Genomic DNA, 17,877 nt, shown 5'->3' with positions numbered 1-17,877 from the left:
GTAAAAATAAACCAACCACATTGCTATTTACAATGACAAGTGAGACAAACAAGCATTTGAGATTTTCCATACATCTCCAATTTCAAGCATTATCAATGTAAAGCATCGAAAAATAAGCCTACTTGAAAGTACAACGCTGCCTGTCAACTGATCCAAGCTCAAGGAATCATTCATCTGTTCCTATTCTCAAAGTCGGCTTTTTTTGTAAGGACAAATGAGCTTGTCAGCGAATTAGAATCAATAGAATTAATTGAATTAATAAGTTTGAATTTATTGAGTTGAGTAATTTTAATTCATTAACTTTAAAAAATTGAGCTTGTCTTCTCCCAAGGTCTCAGTTGCTGGAAAAGATCGAGTTATTCGAAGAGTGAAAATTGGGGTTTGGGAAGGAAAGGAAGCTCCTCTCACTCTTCCCGAGACCTCCAATGTCTCAGCTCACCCCTTTTTTGGCCGTCTCTATAAAAGGAGAGACTGGCACAAACAAATAGAGGGGCCTTTCTTTCTTCGCGTCAAAAAGTCACTTTTGGGATCTATGCTAAACTATTTCACTCTGATATCCTAAGAAATTCGTTTAGCGTTCTAATCCGCAAAAAACTGAGTAACAACTCGGTATTTCATTGCTGAGAAGAAATTGCATTTCCGGTTACAATATATGACGTTTCACGCGGGAATAGAAATTTTGGAACTTCAACAAACCACGACAACAGCAACGAAGATGTGGCAAAACAAAAGATCTAAATAATGAGCAGAACAATAGCTCAGCGAGTGCATTTTAAAACTCTGTTCATCTCTCAGCCGTCCACTATAAAACGACAACGTGAAATCACTAAAATTTGCGTGATCTGAGAAGGGAAATACCGTCGGAAAATTATCTAAGTTTCCAATTCGAACTGGACGCTACTCCTTTACGTTATGCTGATATAAAGATATAGTGCCTTAAGAGACGGGAAACACGTCTAGCAATTTGCGAAATTTTGTTGCTGTTCGGACATTATCTGTTCGGAGGTGCGAACAGTTTCCGAGAGTGAAGCTCGAGGAAAAGTGAGAGCTTAGAGCAACCGATAATGTCTAAGGACAAATATACGAGAATATTTTTGCGCCAAATTGAGGCTATTGTGTTTATCTCTCTTCAATTATTTTTGCAACGCGCGGGGAAAGTGTTTACGAACAGTTCACCGTTCATTACGTAAGATGTTCACTTTTCAGTGTTCGCTGGTACAACTGTATGAACACAAAACATGTCCTTCTTCTGTAACAACCACAAAACGCTCTCTAATCTTGAATTAAATTTGAAACGAAGACTTCTATCGTAGTGGACGTAACGTTTGAAAATCGGGGAATATCACTTGGAGTATATTCACGGATATTCTCCTGTTTTAGCTGATGGATATTCGGTCACGTGACGCATTTAGACCAATCTCGCGCGCAAGCAAAAATATTTGATGGATTATGTTCTGAAAGATCAATCTTCTTACTGCTCGCTAAATCAGTTGCCACAGAAACCTTTTTTCTGAGCGCTTACTCATTTTCATCACCATCGAGATCGTCACTACCATCATCACTATCTTCATCATCCTCATCATCATCATCATCATCATCGAGATGCTTCCTATCTTCATCTTCGTCATCACCACCATCATCATCATCGTCATCTTCATGGTCATCGTCATCATCATCCTCACTTTCGTCATCATCGTCATCGTCATCGTCATCATCATTATCTGGCTCTTTTCTGAACCTTATGCTTTTCTTTTTCAGCTCAGCTTTTGTAAGAGGTCGATTGATCCACCTTCCACCTTCCTTTTCACGTGTCTATCACAGGAAAAAAAAAAGGACACAACATCAACCACAGCACCACTTATGTGAAACTCTCAACTGGCATTTTCACACCAAATAAATGTCTAAAGGATCTTGATTCTCCCCACGTATATCGCAATGTTACGATCCCTTCGCTATGGCAAAATACACCTGTTTCATTATTTCTGTGTAGCAATCAACTTACATTTTAACACGCAAGATAAATATTCATCGCATTCAAAGATATTTGTCCATATAGCGAGCAGTGAAAGAGGACATTCTATTTTGAATTCAAATAGCTACAAGTGACTATAAGACTTTCTTTTACAACATGGAAAAACATCTCAGTTTCAATTAACAAACAACAATGGTCCCTGACGAGTAAAATGAGGTGAAGGTTTACGAACACATAAATTACAATAAATATTAATTTTCTTTAAAAGGACGAAAACTGTCCAATATCTTCGAAATTATCTTCCGCATACAAAAAATTACCTAAATTATTCTCTGCCCGAGGGAAATCAATTATTCAATAATTTTCCAACCTTGCAAGACTTCATGCAACGGATTTTATTCCAGTTCACTTCTCCACCAACATAATTGATACACAATTGAAAGTCACACAACTCTAAATCTTTCTTTTTGATGATCCAGTGTTCTCGCTTTAATGTTTTCTTGACTTTCCTTAAAGCAAAGAACTCTCCTCTCAATGTAACCATACTTTTCTGACAATAATGTTTCAATCATATACGAGACACTTAGAAAAAACTGATGATAAAAAAAAATCAAAACAACTTAAATGTTATCACTTGTGCTTCGCTGAACTAACGCCTCCAAATCTATCCTCGTATTATTTCATGCTACAGTAGTTTCTGGTTGCTTAGTTTTGAGATTGGTAGGAAGATGTACCACTTCCGTATTCCTGGAAGCAAAAAGGAACGCCCACATTCCACAGGAAAGACAAGACAGCAATCAGTAACGAAGCTAGATCTTTTATTTCAGTGATGGCGATGAGGATAAGAATTGTTTATGTTCAGCGACGTCACAGAAACATGGGAAGCTGCGTTAAGAGTACACAGAATCAGCTCCACGGTGTGTGCCAAATTGAAGTTCAAAAATATATAATTTTTTAGGATTTTACACCGACACGAGACCAAGCAGAGACAAACGCATACGATAGTTAGTTGAGCAACTTCATTATCAACAATTTCGGGAGACCCATGGGCCATGCAATCATCTGACAGAGTTACAAAATATGAGCACTGTAGCTAAAGAAGAAAAAAAATCCAACTGCTACATAAGAATAAGGAAACCATTTAAGAGCGAGTAAATTATAGCGCAGTGCCGAGTTTGACTGGTGGCCGCGTGTCACGGGTCGCGCCTATGAAGTTTAAGCTTTTAAAATGATTTGTTTCGCTTTTTCGTTTGTTTGCTAGAAGGGCGCTTACGCCTGACGCAAAGCAGAGCTTCATTCTTTAAGCGCTAATTTTACTGGTTGCATAACTTAACGTCTTTTCTAGATCTTTCAGCTGAATAAGATGTCAATGGAAACTACGCCTTCAAAAGGCTTCTTCCCTCCTCTAGTTTAATTAGTCTTTGCAGGCGCTTTATTTTGTTCAGGACGTGATAATTTTGCTCTTATTTTGGATACAGAATGGAAACAACGAACCGAAGCGCTTGTCAGAGATGACCCTCTTAAAACACTTTTTCTTAATTTTTTTTCTCTCCTTTTTCATCTTTCTTCCTTTTTTTTCATGCAAAACGAGTACACAGTCCCAAGAATTCAACTGATAAATAAGAATAATGAAACCATTTAAGTGCAAGTAAATTATAGCGCCGTGTCAGTTTCTTTTTGGATGTTAATCATTTCACCGACATCTTTTGTTTAATTATTTCCTATTATCAGCACAAGCCTTTAAAACGTAAATTTATGACAATAGAATCAACATGACTTTCGCTTTTCAAAACACGCATTGGGATTTAACACAAGAAAAAACCTCTTTGTTTGGTTCTTTCTATTTTGTTGGGTTAACGCTTCCTGTTAATAAAAGCGAATAGATGCTGGTACAGATTGTAGGGAACAACGTCATCGAATCCAAAGCATGTATAGTTTAACAGTAATTTCACGTCACATAATCAAACCCAAATAAAAGCATCCCATAATAACAACACAAGCCAAAAAATTTCAAAAATTAACATTGTGCAAAGAAGTTTGGTCCGAGAAAAATTCTCACAATTCATCTTTTTTTCTCTCTCTTATGTAAGGCATAGCTACAAAAGATTTCTCTACAAGATTTCGCCAAAACCGAAGGGCCAATCGAATGAACTCGAAGGAATCGAACTCCCAAAGTTTTCAATGAAGTTTCAGTAATCAAGCATCCACTACACTGGAAACTACTGTCTGTAAATAAATAATATCAAAGTTTTCAAAGCTAAATTTGTTTCTGTCTTAATTTAATCTTAAACATATTTTTCTGGAAACCATAGTCAAAGAAGCAATACATGAACCATTAAAGTACTTAACATGGGCTGTTAACGGTCCCCGCCATCCCCAACAATGGCTCCTGTTGTCACAACATAGAAATAGTAAATGTCGAAAACAGTGACTGTTCCTGATGTCTACATTCTTTCCCATGCAGACTACTCCAATAAATTGTCTGCAAGGCAACTTGCTGGAAACAATAACAAGTGTAATCTGAAGAGAACCAAAATAAAAATTAGATACGACTAAGTGAAACAAGAACGAGACACTTACATGGTAATCGTTAAACAATATAATTTCTCTTCCATTTAAGGCTGAAAACAGCATTTTAACCTCTGTCTTTGTCATCGGAACACCACCCAGATACAGGATCTTCAGTTCAGGAACGCTGCTGAGGTGCTGGACCGAGTCCCTGACTCCTCTGCCAAGTGGATTGGACCCTAATTTAAGAAATCTCAGCTCTGGTGCATCCTTCAGTGCACAAGCCAGTGCTGATGCTTCATCTTCACCCATATTTGTGTTCTCCAGGTCCAGTGAGGTCAGAGTAGGTACACTGTTCAGGTTCTTGGCCAGTTCAATAATCCCGTGACCCAGTGCATTGCCTGACATATCCAGTTTTTCTAACTTCTTTAAGTACTGTAATGAGGCAGCCAGTGCAACACATTCCTTTTCTCCCATTTGTACTTCAACTAACTCTAACTCAATCAACTGTGGCACGTGATGAAGATTCTCAGCCAAATGACTCACACCGCTGTGTAACTCTAAGTCAGTCAGCTTTGTCATTTGAACACCATCCAGGCACGGGGATAGGTCCTTCTTCGGCTTAGGAACACTGCAGAGATGCTGGACCAGGTCCATGACTCCTCTGCCAAGTGGATTGGACCCTAGACTAAGAATTCTCAGCTCTGGTACATCCTTTAGTGCACAAGCCAGTGCTGATGCTTCATCTTCACCTATATTTGTATCCGATAGTTTCAGGCAAGTCAGATTGGGTACACTGTTCAGGTTCTTGGCCAGTTCAATAATCCCGTGACCCAGTGCATTGCCTGACATATCCAGTTCTTCTAACTTCTTTAAGTACTGTAATGAGGCAGCCAGTGCAACACATTCCTTTTCTCCCATTTGTACTTCAACTAATTCTAACTCAGTCAACTGTGGCACGTGATGAAGATTCTCAGCCAAATGACTCACACCGCTGTGTAAGGGGTTCGTTGACAAGCGGAGCTTATGCAAGTTTGGAGAGTGGTGCAGTGACTCAGCAATAAAAGCAGCACACTTTCCTGTTAGGTCCAAATCGGAAAGTTTTAATGTGTGGAGATTGTCAGTAAAATTAATTCCGTAAATCGCGCTCTCAATCGAAATACCTTCCAAGTCATATGTCTTGATCCCCCATATGTCAATATTTCGAGGAGCTGTTAATAAAGGCAACAAGTTCTTCAACAGAACAAAATCCTCAACTGTTTTCACGAATAATTGAACCTCTCTCACCAGTGACACACAATGTTGTTGTGTCTGGTCAGATCTGTTCTCAGTCAAAGAAAGCGCAATGTCGTTGTCTTCATTCTTTCCCAGATTATCCACAGGTGGCTGAGAAGGACAAACCGGCGCTGAGATCAATTCAGAAAGCAGTTTAGAGTGAAGCACTTTATCTGTTATGCGATGAAGATAGATAAAGTTTCTCTTTTCGCTTTTTTTGAGGAAAAAGTCCGCATCGCGTAAATCGGCGTATTTTTTTACATCTTCAATTTCTCCAGAGCACGTTAAAACGACCGCGTTCAAGTCAAACCATATGGACAGAAGATCATCATAATTGGGTTTCCAACCTGAGTAAAATAAATAGTTTGGAAAGCTGTCGGTGTTATTGAAGAAGTGCGTTTTGGCAGCAATAGACGAGTGTTTCTCATCAAGTATTACAACATGGTTAACACGTGAGAGAAATGCAGAATACACAGCTGGTCTGTTTGAGGCCGGACAACAGAACAAACAATCGACACAGAGTTTAATAAAGGCGCGTTGTTCAACAGACAAATCTTTGTCTGCAGGCGTCCTAGTGAAATTGTAATTTGTGAGACCTTCTTTCTCTGCGATATAATATAGATGATCAAAAACAATGCCGACAGCATCTGATGACAACTCACAAACAAATTTTAGAACTTCAGCCATCTTCCTTGATTTTTCAAACGTATCCATTCCCGACAAGAAGGTGACAGGTTCATTCTTCTTAACCTTCAGTTTTTGAACGATGAACCAGGCGGCGAGAAACTCCTGAACGGACTTGTGAAGAAAATACACGATCTTCTCACGATTCAAGGCGGAACGTTTGGAAACTTGGAAAAACCCGACATGAATAAGCTTCTCGAAGAGATCACCATGCGGAAATTTGCTGAAGTTAAAATGAAGGCGGTCCTCCAAAAGAGCATCAAAAGCAAGTTCTCCTATCTTGGAAAGTTCCTCTTGATATTTCTCTATGCTTTCATCTGTTGCGACGTTGTCAGAATCTTTAGTAGCCATATGATCCAAGAGAGTTTGAATAAATTCTACGTAAACTTCCGCACGAGATGTTGGTAATTGATGCTTTTTCTCTTTCCACAGAAGACACAACATCAGCAATAATAGAGGAATCTCTGCCATCTCCTCGAGGTCATGCTTCTCCAGGTATTCAAGTAGCCCTTTAACGTCCTCCTCATCAGGAAGAATCTTACTTGCAAACTGTTTCTTCTGTTCCAAGCTATCGAACCCGTTAAGTTCAAACTGAGCGTGACTTGGCACTCTAAGCTCATCTTCTTTCACTGGCCGCGTTGTGATCATTACACAACAGTCTCTCAGTTGACTGCCTCTCCAAATCTGGTGAATTGGGAATGATTTTCCACCGCTGTACTCATCATATCCATCCAAAATGAGCAGCACTTTCTCCTGGTTCTGACGGACATATTCATACAAGAGGGTGTGAATGGGGTTAACCGACTAGCGACAAAGGGCGTAAAAAATTACTGACTACCGACGAAACGGGGAAAAAATTACCGACTAGCGACAAATAAATTCTAACCGACAACCGACATGGTCAGACGTGATAGGGATATTTGTATTCAGAAAGAACAGCATTTTGATGATTTCTAGCTCAGAAAATCCTTCTTCACCCGACGTAACCACATTAATTCCAAATTTAGCCGAATTATAGAATTTCTTGTCTTCAAATTACTTTAAATCCACGGGATCCTTCTTTTCGGTGAGCAGCGTGGGCTCATTTCTAGAACAGCGGCTCGTAATCGGGCTGACAAGACGCCCTGCTGTCTCATTTCAAGAACAGCAGATCACAGTCGAGCCGACGAGACGCCCTGCTGTTGTTTTTATTGCTCGTTGTTTGTTCATGCGGTCGGGTCGTGACTGGGATTGCTAAAGTCATCGTGAGTTTTTTTCGAAAAGGTGAAGAAGTCGCCATCGAACGTCATCGAAGCAGGGTCCCAGTAGACAAAGAAGCTCATAGAGGAGTATCTGAACTAAAAAAACATCTTGCGGAGTTTTTAGGACTAAAGGAGCAGGCACATCAATATGGAATTGGCGGATTTTCGTTTAAGTTATTTCGCCTGGCGAAATCGCCTGCGGGCAAATGCGAAAATTTTGCAATTGTGACGGAAGGGCAATGGCAGCTTGAACTTCCAAATTTAATATCGGATGAAAGTAGCAGTGAGCTCAACGTAAGTGTGGAACGCGTGCAGCGGAGTTTGATGAATCACTTTAGTTCTGTAGTTAAATATTAAGCTCAAATATTAACGTGGTTAAACTCTGGTTCCACCGTTTTTTGTTTGTTGTTTTGTGGAGCGGAATGTTTTTTTTTCTTTTTCACCGTCCATTTGAATGCGAAAATTGAGAAGAAAAATCTCTACAAAGAAGTAGCGAGTAAATCAGTTTATAAGCTTCTTTCTGATTAATTGGTGAATGAACAACAGTGTAGCTTAACATATTAAAGACCCCGTTCATTTATACACGCCCTTAAATTTATTCGTTTCTGAAAACCAGACGTTCAAATAATATTCAATTCTCTCCTCGAGGGAAGCTACGCACGAGAGATTTCGCTCGATGTGCACGTTTCAAACATCTTGACGAGCATTTGCTGATAAGAACTGTGTAAGTTTCTCAAAAGCCTACCAAAGAGAAAACTTAAAACACACGGTATTTAATATTTTAGTACACATTATCCAAGAGGTCACAAACTGGACCGGAAAGCCAGTAGTGTTGCTGAAGGCGTCGGCTACATCTGATAAAAGCAAGCAGAAGTCAATGAACGACACTGAGAAGAAAGGTGACGAGTCAAAAGTGAGAAGGAAACGGAAATCACGAGAAGAAGCAAAAGAAGATGAAAATCTGGCAAAGAGGATCATGACTGAAGGAGGTGACATCGAGAGAAACGAAAGGCAACAAGGAGACCTTCAAAAGTTTCAGGATGGTAGCGCTGAATTAGCACTTGTAGTTCGTTTACCTGATTTTCAAAAGTCATAAATTTCGCTACTTTGGAAATTCTGCGGTATTCCTTGTTTATAAACACTGCCTTGTTTATACAACGAAAAACGCTCACTTGGTGCGTTCGCTATGTAAAGATAGTTTCTTTTAAATTCTGGCTAAAAACTGTATTATTATCACTTTGATGGGCATTGTGGCGCATTTTGCGTGCTAAAATAAATTATTTGCCGGGCTAAAATGTATTTTTAAAAATAAACCAAGACAACCAATGTTCGCGCCGTCTTCTTGTAGCGTTGGTAAAAGAAACCGTACGTGAAGCTATTTTTAAAGCCCAAATCATGGCTGAAAACACAGAAAACAACAAGTTGAGCGAGATGTCTGCAACCAATGGTCCACAGGGAACTGTATCACAGAAGACGCAAGTATCTGTGTCTTTGCATAGAAAGGCTATACAAGAACGTGATGGACATTAACCCCCAATTTGTAGATGATCTGCTGCTCGAAACGTTGCTCACAACAGTAGTGGAAAATTTGCACGCTGTTTCGCACCTTTAACACGAGACATTTACGGTACTTACATATGCCCAGGATTTTGGAACAATTTGCAAGGAATCTCTGAAGCGCACATTTAGATGGGCAGCAAAGTACTACACGCATGACAAATCCTACAATCCGGTACCTCAATCCGCCATGCCCCTTTCTGCTATAGCTACGATGACACCTTTGCCAAGTGAGGACATAACACCAGGGATGGAAGAACAGATCAAAGAGTGGCTAGAGAGTTACAGACCAGTACGCCAACGGACGGTTAGGAGTGAGACCACAAAAGATAAGGCTGGGGCCTTGCCGCCAGCTGTCTACGCCGTTCACCACACCGACGAGTCTGAAGAGAGGCTTCGATATCCCGAAGAAAACACTGTATCGTCAGCAAATGCACAACGCGTTGTCAGCATACAATTTGTGGACGAAGGGGATGTTACTGAGGTGTTTGAGGATCACAGAGAAGTACAAATCGATGAGTATGAGACAGATTCGGATGACGAGGAATCAGATTTTGAAGAACATCCAGAGGTTGTCAACAGAGCGTGTGATACCCGATCCGGCAGGGCTGTTCGTGCATTTGTGCGTCTCGACATGTAAGAGGTACTAACAGTTAAAAAATCCATTTAACGGTGCAGATTGATACGTATGACAACCAAATTTTTGGCAAAAAAAAGAGAAAAAAAAGAAACCTCGCAGAAAAGCCACGAGAGCCGTTGAATAATAAGTGTAGTGAGTTTTTGTGGACGTCTCGGAAAAAAGACTTCCGTAGCTTACAAATTAAAATTAGGTATCCCAGGGGCTAGAGTGGGTGTTTCATTCTTTGTAGAATTTACCTCTCTTGATTTACTTCGATGCCCCGTAGTCGACAGGAAACAAATTCACATCTATAAGAAAAGCTTTGGTGAATTTTATCGGTATACTAGATTTGCAAACAAAAGTGGGGTAGATGAGCACGTTGCTAAATTAAAAAACAGCGTTAACGAGGTTTAAGTGAAAACAAATAATGAATTATTACAAGTATTACACTTCGTCTAGAGTTTAAAGTCTTAAAACTGGGCAAATTGCATAATAAATGTGAATAATTAACGTGTATTTTTAATTATTAACTGAGATTTACCGACAACCGACAAAGGTCAAAAATCTTAACCGACAACCGACAAAGTAATGAAATTTTAACCGACAACCGACATTTTGACCCCCCCATTCAGACCCTCATACAAGTTATCGACTGCCATCGGGTCATCAGCATAAACCAGTTCAGCGGTTTTCAAAATGCTACAGAGGTCCGAAATATCACAAACGTCTCGTAATTTGATTAACAGTAAAAGAGAAAACTTTTTGAGGATCTCCTTTTTGCCATTTGCCCAATCCACAGCTACTTTTTGAGTGAAAGTAGAATTTCCTATTCCAGGTCTTCCATACACTAGAATTCGTCTACGGATGGGATGATGTTCGTCACCTTCAAATACTTCACTGCTGTCTCCCAGTCTTTTTTTGGTTGTCCCGTCAGGTTTTCTGTGGTCTTGTAAAAACGTTAACTGTATGTAAATGTCATTAATGTGTACCGTGTTGTCTGGGTCCCATGGTGTTATTTTCACTTGACACATGGTGTCAGTGTAAAACGTCCTCAGCTGATTCTGGCACCATTCCAAAATTTCTGTTACAGACGAATCTGTAGACAAAAAGAAAATGGCTTGAAAAAGACTCTTCTATCTGCCACATCGAAAACAACATTACTCGACCAAGGCTTTTTAACAGCGAGGAGACAATTTCCTTCCAATTGTAATTGTAATTTGTTTTTGTTTTTTCCGGGGAGTGGGGGAGAAGGGGTTCTATTCGCACCCGATTCTCAAGTGCAGTCTCCGACCCTCCCGTGAAGGGAAGAAGCGCGGGCTCATTTCACGTACAGCGGCTGGTAATCGAGGCTATCGTTTTTTCTGCTGCACAAAAATCTTTAAAAATATATATTAATTTGTTCTGTGACAAGTGCAATTATTATTAAGACAAACGTCAAGGAAAATCTCAAATCTTGTTGTAATTATGTAACACTTAAAATCCTCCAGTCCGATAGTCAGAATCAGAATGCAGATTCTGAAGGAGTTATAAACTGAAGTCCTCAGTAACAAATACCTTCAAGCTTTGAGCGCTTTATGGCCTGGTCCAGTAACCCGCTTGATGACTTCCTTTTTCCACCTTACAAACATAAGAAAAGTAATTTAAAACGGGAGAGAGCGAGGCGGACATTTGATCAGTTTCATTACTAATTAAATAATCGCAGGTAATTATTTGCATGTCAAAGAAATCTAGCCGCAAAAATGTATTACTGTAAGACTAAGAAAACCGTGAACACAAGAAATTCTTATGGAATGCGGTAAAGTTTCAAGAAAAATAGCTAATCAACAGACGAGAGAAAGCTAAACCACAAACAGCAACGCTAATTAGTTTGGTTTAAAGGAAGATGTTATGAGTCAATATGCAGAATCGAGCCCCAGACCTTCGGATTCTGCGCTACGAAGCTCCCCCAATAAACAGAGAGAACTCTATGGGAGTTTTACAGTAATAAGAATAAAAGAAACAGTTTCTCACTGCATCTGTTCATTCAAATACATACCTGCTGTTTTGGTAGACGAAACCTCTACCTGTTGGGAAGACTGGGCACTAGAGCAGGATGGCTCTTCCGGAACTCCTTTACTCAGTGCTAAATGTTGTCTATCAGTTGAAATATCTTCAAGAACACAAAATCAAACAGACAGCAGTTAGACAGCCCTATGAGGTTTGGGACAGACATGCGACTATATGTAGTTCAAACCACCATAATTCGAATACTGTGTCCTAACCGTGGTTGCAAAGCTCTCTGCTTTAACGGTGGGTGCAAGATTCCTAAAAACGCAAATCTACGCGAGGAATTTGAGACGAGCGTGATTCTTCCTTCCTTTGCCTAAAAATTCAACATTTAATTGTAGTCCTTAGGAGAGGAACCATGCTATTATTGGGTTAAAAAGACTGACACCCTGAAGTCTCAATAGACGCATGATCATAAGTCATTAATCATGTTTTTAATCAGTTTTGGTAATTCGGTTCCAACACATTTATAAAAAACAAACTTAAACAGCATACAAGACCAGCTAGTGACTGCAAGCAAATATACTGTAGGACTAATATTAAATATAAGTTGATCTGTTTACCTGTGTAATGTGGCCAATCTCCAAAAATACTGCATTCCTTCAGAATGCTGACAAAAAGAGAAGCTGCTGTTACACTTGCAAATGTTTGCCACTTTTCTTTTGCTTCAGTTCCACCTGCATACCCTGAAATACCCTTGACGATGACCCACTCCATTTTCAGATCATGTGCCCCACCGAAAACTCCTGAGACAAAAAAAAGCTTTTAATGAATAAAACAACGAATTTTCTCCAACATCTATTAGTTTTAACCTCTCCCATTGTTACCAAAATTATCAAAGATCAGTAAGGAACTAGAGATCCAGTTCAAAATGACTAAAATGAAACACGCAAGAGTCCCTCATTAATACATCCACACCCATTATAATTTTTGCTTTTTCTCACCTATTATATAACAACAACCTATTGTAATCAGCAGCTACCTTTTTTTAGAGAGATTTATATATATATATATATATATATATATATATATATATATATATATATATATATATATATATAACTAACTGCAGACAGTACTGTTTCGGCCTTCTGGGCCTCATCAGTGCAGTGCTGATGCTAGGATGGAGGAAAGACTATATAGCCACCTCAAGTGATCTCACATATGTGGGATCATCTAAGCCATGCCAGAGTGCTCAAACTAGAAAAACTAGTGAGCATGCATAATGCTAGCAGCAATGACTCATCCTAGTAGAGTGCTCAATTTGGACATGAAAGCAAAGCTTTGTATGCCAAAGAGCTATATCTAACTGCAGACAGTACTTTTTTTTTTTTTTTTTTTTTTATAAAAGCCTGGAGACCAGGCAGTTTTATTTCGTCAATGATATCTATTTACAATTCTAATTGATTAAAGTATTCGAATTAAATTATGAGTTATTTAGGTAATTACAGGTCTCAATTAACTAATGATATTTTCTCTTACAGGCGGCACGAACAGCGCACGGGCTATAACAGCCCGGAGTAAGCGCCCACCTGTAAGAGGTAACAAAGTTCTATTTAAAAGTTTTCTATTTACTATTTACAAAGAGATATTTCAGACCATGTGGGGCGCAAACAGCGCGCGGGCCTGTAGCCCGGAGTAAGCACCCCTCATGGGCGAGATTTAACAAGTTTTATTATATACAAAGGTTCAGGGGGGAGCAAGAGAGGGGAAGAAGGTGGGCTTACCAGCGTCGACCGAACAAAGTACGTTTTTAAAAGACCAAAAATTCCTTAAGGTATCAGTGTCGTTACTAAGAATTCTGAGTTGGACATCTTTCTTAATTAAGTCTATAATCGCGTTGGAGCTCAAAAGAGAACCTTCGAAGGTAGCTTTATTTCTGGCAAGCCAACACCAATATATGATGGTTGCCTTGAGAAAGTTAGATAAGGATATAGCGGTGGTAGATTTGTCTAGGGAAAAAGGGTAGTAGATAGATGTAGGGGAGATAGAGAAGGGGGAGTCGAGTAGAGCACGGAAAAGGGGGGAGAAGTGGTCCCAGACTTTCACAACTCTGGGACATCCCAAGAAGCAGTGTTCAATAGTTTCCGTTTTTCCGCAGATCGCGCATTTGTCATTATTGATGTATCCCCAAGACTTAAGGAGATATCTTACGCGGATCATTCTATGGATCAATAGCCAAATTAGATCGTTCTTCTTGTTTTCAATTAGCTTTAGGCGAGACTTGCGCCACACCCAGGCCCAACGATTGATGGGACGGTCCATAGCAGACGCCCAAAAACCGGAGCACCGGGGTGCAACGCAGACGGGGTCAAGCAAAAAAAGATATAAATTCTTACCGGTGAGTAAATCAGGTAAGGCACCAGTTTTCTGATGCAAGGTACGGAAATTATCTAGACAAAGGCGGTAGTAATTGGAAGGAAGGAAGGAAGAGGGAGCAGAATTGGTGGGAAAAGAAAAACGGGGATCTAGAATAGTTAGCTTATGTCCTAAAAAATATCGAGCTAGGTAATGCCATTTGGATGTGCCAAAGTCATCTCTTAAACTGGAAAAAACAGAAAGGCGCAGGCTAGCGCACTTAGCTTTAAAATTAACGACGTTGAGGCCCCCGGATGATGGGGGCGCACAACAGCGATCGCGACTAACATTTTCCATTTTTCCTCTCCAGATAAAAGGCCAAATGATCGACTTAAAGCTATCGTGCACCCAACGGGGTGGGGGGATGACTTTAGCAACGTGCCATAAACGGCTTGCGCCTAAAGTATTTACAATTAAGGTCCTACCGATAAAAGACAGGTCTCTTTGTTTCCAAAGATTTAGAACCGAACTTAGTTTGTCTAATTTGGCCCGCCAATTGTCGTCGTCAACATTGACGAGGCCGTTTGAGAAGTAAACACCAAGCACTCTCATTTTAGTGACCCATTTGAGGCCATAGGGAGATTCAATTCTAGTTCGCCATTTTCCTAACCACATTGCTTCAGATTTGGACGTGTTCAGTTTAGCGCCAGATCCTTGTTCAAATTTTGATACGACTCGGAGAAGTGAAGAAAGAGATCCTTCGGATTTTAAGATGCAAGTAGCATCGTCAGCGTACTGGGATATTTTATATTGAAGGCCCCCTGCTCCGGGGAGCAGGAAACCTTCAATATCTTTACAATTACGGATTTGCGTTGATAATACTTCTGAAACTAGCACATAAAGGAGAGGAGATAATGGGCATCCTTGTCTCACCCCTCTTCTTAAGTGGACAGGGGGGGACAGGGAGCCATTAACAATGATTCTAGAGAAGGCTTTAGAATAAAATAGTTCGACCCACCTACAAAAGGAGGGGCCGAAACCAAATTTACGCAATACTCTCATCATGAATTCGTGGTCAACTCGGTCAAAAGCTTTTTCTTGATCTAAGGAAATGAGAATACCCGGTTCATTAGTTTTGTCAATCATGTCGAGGGCATCACGAAGTAAGGCCAAATTTGAGAAGATAGTGCGGCCGACCACGCCGCACGTTTGGTCTGAATGCACGATGGAGTTCATGACTTTTTTCAATCGTTCAGTGATGATTTTAGATGCTAACTTGTAGTCAGTGTTTAACAAGGAAATTGGGCGCCAATTTTTTGCGAGGCGTCGATCATCTTTTTTGTGGATGAGTCGTAGGAGGCCCTCGTACTGGCTATCCGCGAGGGAGCCAGCAAGAAAGGCCTCGTTCAAAACAGAAAGGAGAGATTCGCTCAAATCGTTCCAAAAACACGAGTAAAATTCTGTTGGGAGACCATCAGAACCGGGTGACTTGCCGGTCTGAAGGCCTTCCAATGCAGTAAGTAATTCTTTATTAGAAAAAGGGCCTTCACATAGATTGCGCTCATAATCAGTCAGTGAAAATTCGAGGCCGTCAATTATTTCAGTTTGAATTCGCATATCAAGAGGATCTTGGGTGAATAAATTCTTGTAGAAATTGGTTAAAATTCTTTCAAGATCATTTTGAGAATTTCTGAGAACACCGTTCTCGTCAAAAAAAGATTCAAAACTATTCATGTCAGCTCGTTTTTTCTCCAGACGGAAGAAATAGCGTGTTGGTTTCTCACCTTCTTCGAACCATTGTGCTCGGGAGCGGACTTTAGCTCCTTCGGCTTCTTTCGAGATCAGAGAGGACAATTGGCTTTCCAAATCGCTAATTACACCTGGGTTATTTAAGCGATTAGAATGTAAAGCGTTTTTAGCATGGGTTAATTGCTTAGTAATTAGGATTCTTTTGGCATTTGCTGTTCTCTGTTTACGGATACAGTATGAAATACTTGTTTTGCGGATTTCAATTTTTAGAGCATCCCACCATTCGCGAAGGGAGGCGAATTCGGGGATTTTAAGCTTAAAGTTGTTAATCGATTTTGACATAATGTTTTTAAATTCTACATCTGAGAGTAAAGAGCTGTTGAACTTCCAAATTCCAGGACCGTGATTAGAAGGGTTAGTCGTTAGTTCAATTTTTACAAAGTCATGATCGGATAGGTCGTATACGCATGGAAGAATATTACATTTCGTTACTAGGGTTAAGCCTTTAGCGACGAGAAAGCGGTCAATTCTAGATGCCTGGGTATGGTCTTTATTAGACCAGGTGAAAGTTACTTTGCGCGGGTTGTTTTTGCGCCAAATGTCTGTAAGTGAGAAGTCAGCACAAAGGGATCGGAGAAGTTTTTGATCAGACAATAGGATGGCGGAACAATTTAATTTATCTAGGACATTGTCCACACAATTAAAGTCTCCCCCGATCACTAGGTCCCCTTGGGGGAGAAAGTAATTGTGCAGACAAGAGAAAAAACTTTTACGATCCGAAATAGTATTGGGAGAGTAAATGTTTACTAAATTTAGTTTAGAATTATAGTAGTCAATGAGTAAGCTCAATATTCTTCCTTCGGAATCGGTCAAAAAACGGATAATTTTGCCTGGAAAGTTTAGAGAAAAGAGGATGGCAACACCGGCAGACCTGCCAGTCCCGAAGGACCACAGACATTTGCCGCGCCAGAGTATTTCGAATTCCTCCGCTTGTTTTTTGCATGAGACATGTGTTTCTTGTAAAAGGATTATGTCACAGTTTGAATAATTTAATTCTTGAATAATTTTTCGACTTTTACTGGAGGACCCGAGTCCTCGCACATTTAGAGAAATTATTTTAAGCTTACTCATTGAATATAAATAAAAAATTAATATCTGTACCGCCTTCTCCTAGGTTTAGCTCTCTCCCATCCATCATCATCAGTTTCGGAGCCAGAGTAGTCACGACGGGAAGATCTATCGCGGTCATCGCGGCCGCGATAATAATTTCGATCGCTTCTATCTCTCTCTCTTCTGTCGTCTCTCCGGTCATCTCTTCGTTCTTCTCGATCGTCCCTCCCTCGCTCGTCTCTTCGTTCTCTTGGTCGTTCTCTTCTACCTTCGTCGCGTTGTTGTTCTCGTTGTTTCTCTTGATCTTGTTGTTTCTGTTGTTCTTGCTGTTCCTGCTTTTCTAGTAATTTCTGTTGTTCTTCTTGTTGTCGCTGTTGTTCTCTCTGTTGTTGTAGTTTTTTCTGCCTTTCTTCTCTTTCCTTGGCGCGCTGGGCTCGCTCTTGTTTCTTTTCCTTTTCAGTTTTAGGTGGCGTTGGCTCACTATCGACATTCGCGCTGAAGAGCAGGAAGGGGCATTGAGGCATGGAATGGTTGTCCGCTAAACAAACGGAACATCTTGGCGAGTCTTTACATTCTTGAGCTCGATGCCCAGGGCATTCACAATTAAAACAACGGACTGCAGAGCAGTCTTTGGCCATGTGGTCAGTAGCTCCACAATTCCGGCAAGCTTTTGGCTGATTTGGGTACCATATTTTGATAGGTTCACCAGCTATGTTGATGTTGGCAGGGATAGTTCGATGTAGCGCCATTCGAGCCGTTCTTACTCCATTCTCGATATGTTGTGCAATTTTGTCGCGCCGAAATGAAAGGACACGACC

The 17,877-nt window shown here is 40.3% G+C and overlaps 2 protein-coding genes and 1 pseudogene across 3 annotated transcripts in view; 2 read left to right on the top strand and 1 right to left on the bottom strand.

Annotated features, from left to right (window-relative positions):
* The window catches only part of LOC149049026 (guanylate-binding protein 7-like), a 53,044-nt pseudogene that overhangs the window by 7,788 nt on the left and 27,379 nt on the right, over positions 1 to 17,877 (top strand). The gene's annotated exons all lie outside the window — the stretch shown is intronic.
* Positions 1,182 to 17,877, bottom strand: part of LOC149049027 (NLR family CARD domain-containing protein 4-like) — a 25,313-nt gene continuing 8,617 nt past the window's right edge. Inside the window, exons 2-7 of the mRNA XM_089201481.1 lie at positions 12,466 to 12,648; positions 11,892 to 12,005; positions 11,411 to 11,473; positions 10,502 to 10,952; positions 4,553 to 7,220; positions 1,182 to 1,812 (exon numbers count right to left, since the gene is read on the bottom strand). Coding sequence (XP_089057607.1) covers positions 1,519 to 1,812; positions 4,553 to 7,220; positions 10,502 to 10,952; positions 11,411 to 11,473; positions 11,892 to 12,005; positions 12,466 to 12,648 — 3,773 coding nt within the window. The 3' untranslated portion in view covers positions 1,182 to 1,518. The remainder of the gene's footprint in view (positions 1,813 to 4,552; positions 7,221 to 10,501; positions 10,953 to 11,410; positions 11,474 to 11,891; positions 12,006 to 12,465; positions 12,649 to 17,877) is intronic.
* Positions 9,061 to 10,163, top strand: LOC149049029 (uncharacterized). Its single transcript, XM_089201471.1, has one exon. It carries the CDS (start codon positions 9,428 to 9,430, stop codon positions 9,875 to 9,877), a length of 450 nt encoding a protein of 149 aa, XP_089057597.1. The 5' UTR covers positions 9,061 to 9,427; the 3' UTR covers positions 9,878 to 10,163.

Source organism: Pocillopora damicornis, chromosome 3, assembly GCF_964200805.1.
Source record: "Pocillopora damicornis chromosome 3, jaPocDami1.2, whole genome shotgun sequence".
Taxonomy (NCBI): Eukaryota; Metazoa; Cnidaria; class Anthozoa; order Scleractinia; family Pocilloporidae; genus Pocillopora; species Pocillopora damicornis.
This window is presented reverse-complemented; position numbering and strand designations above follow the sequence as displayed.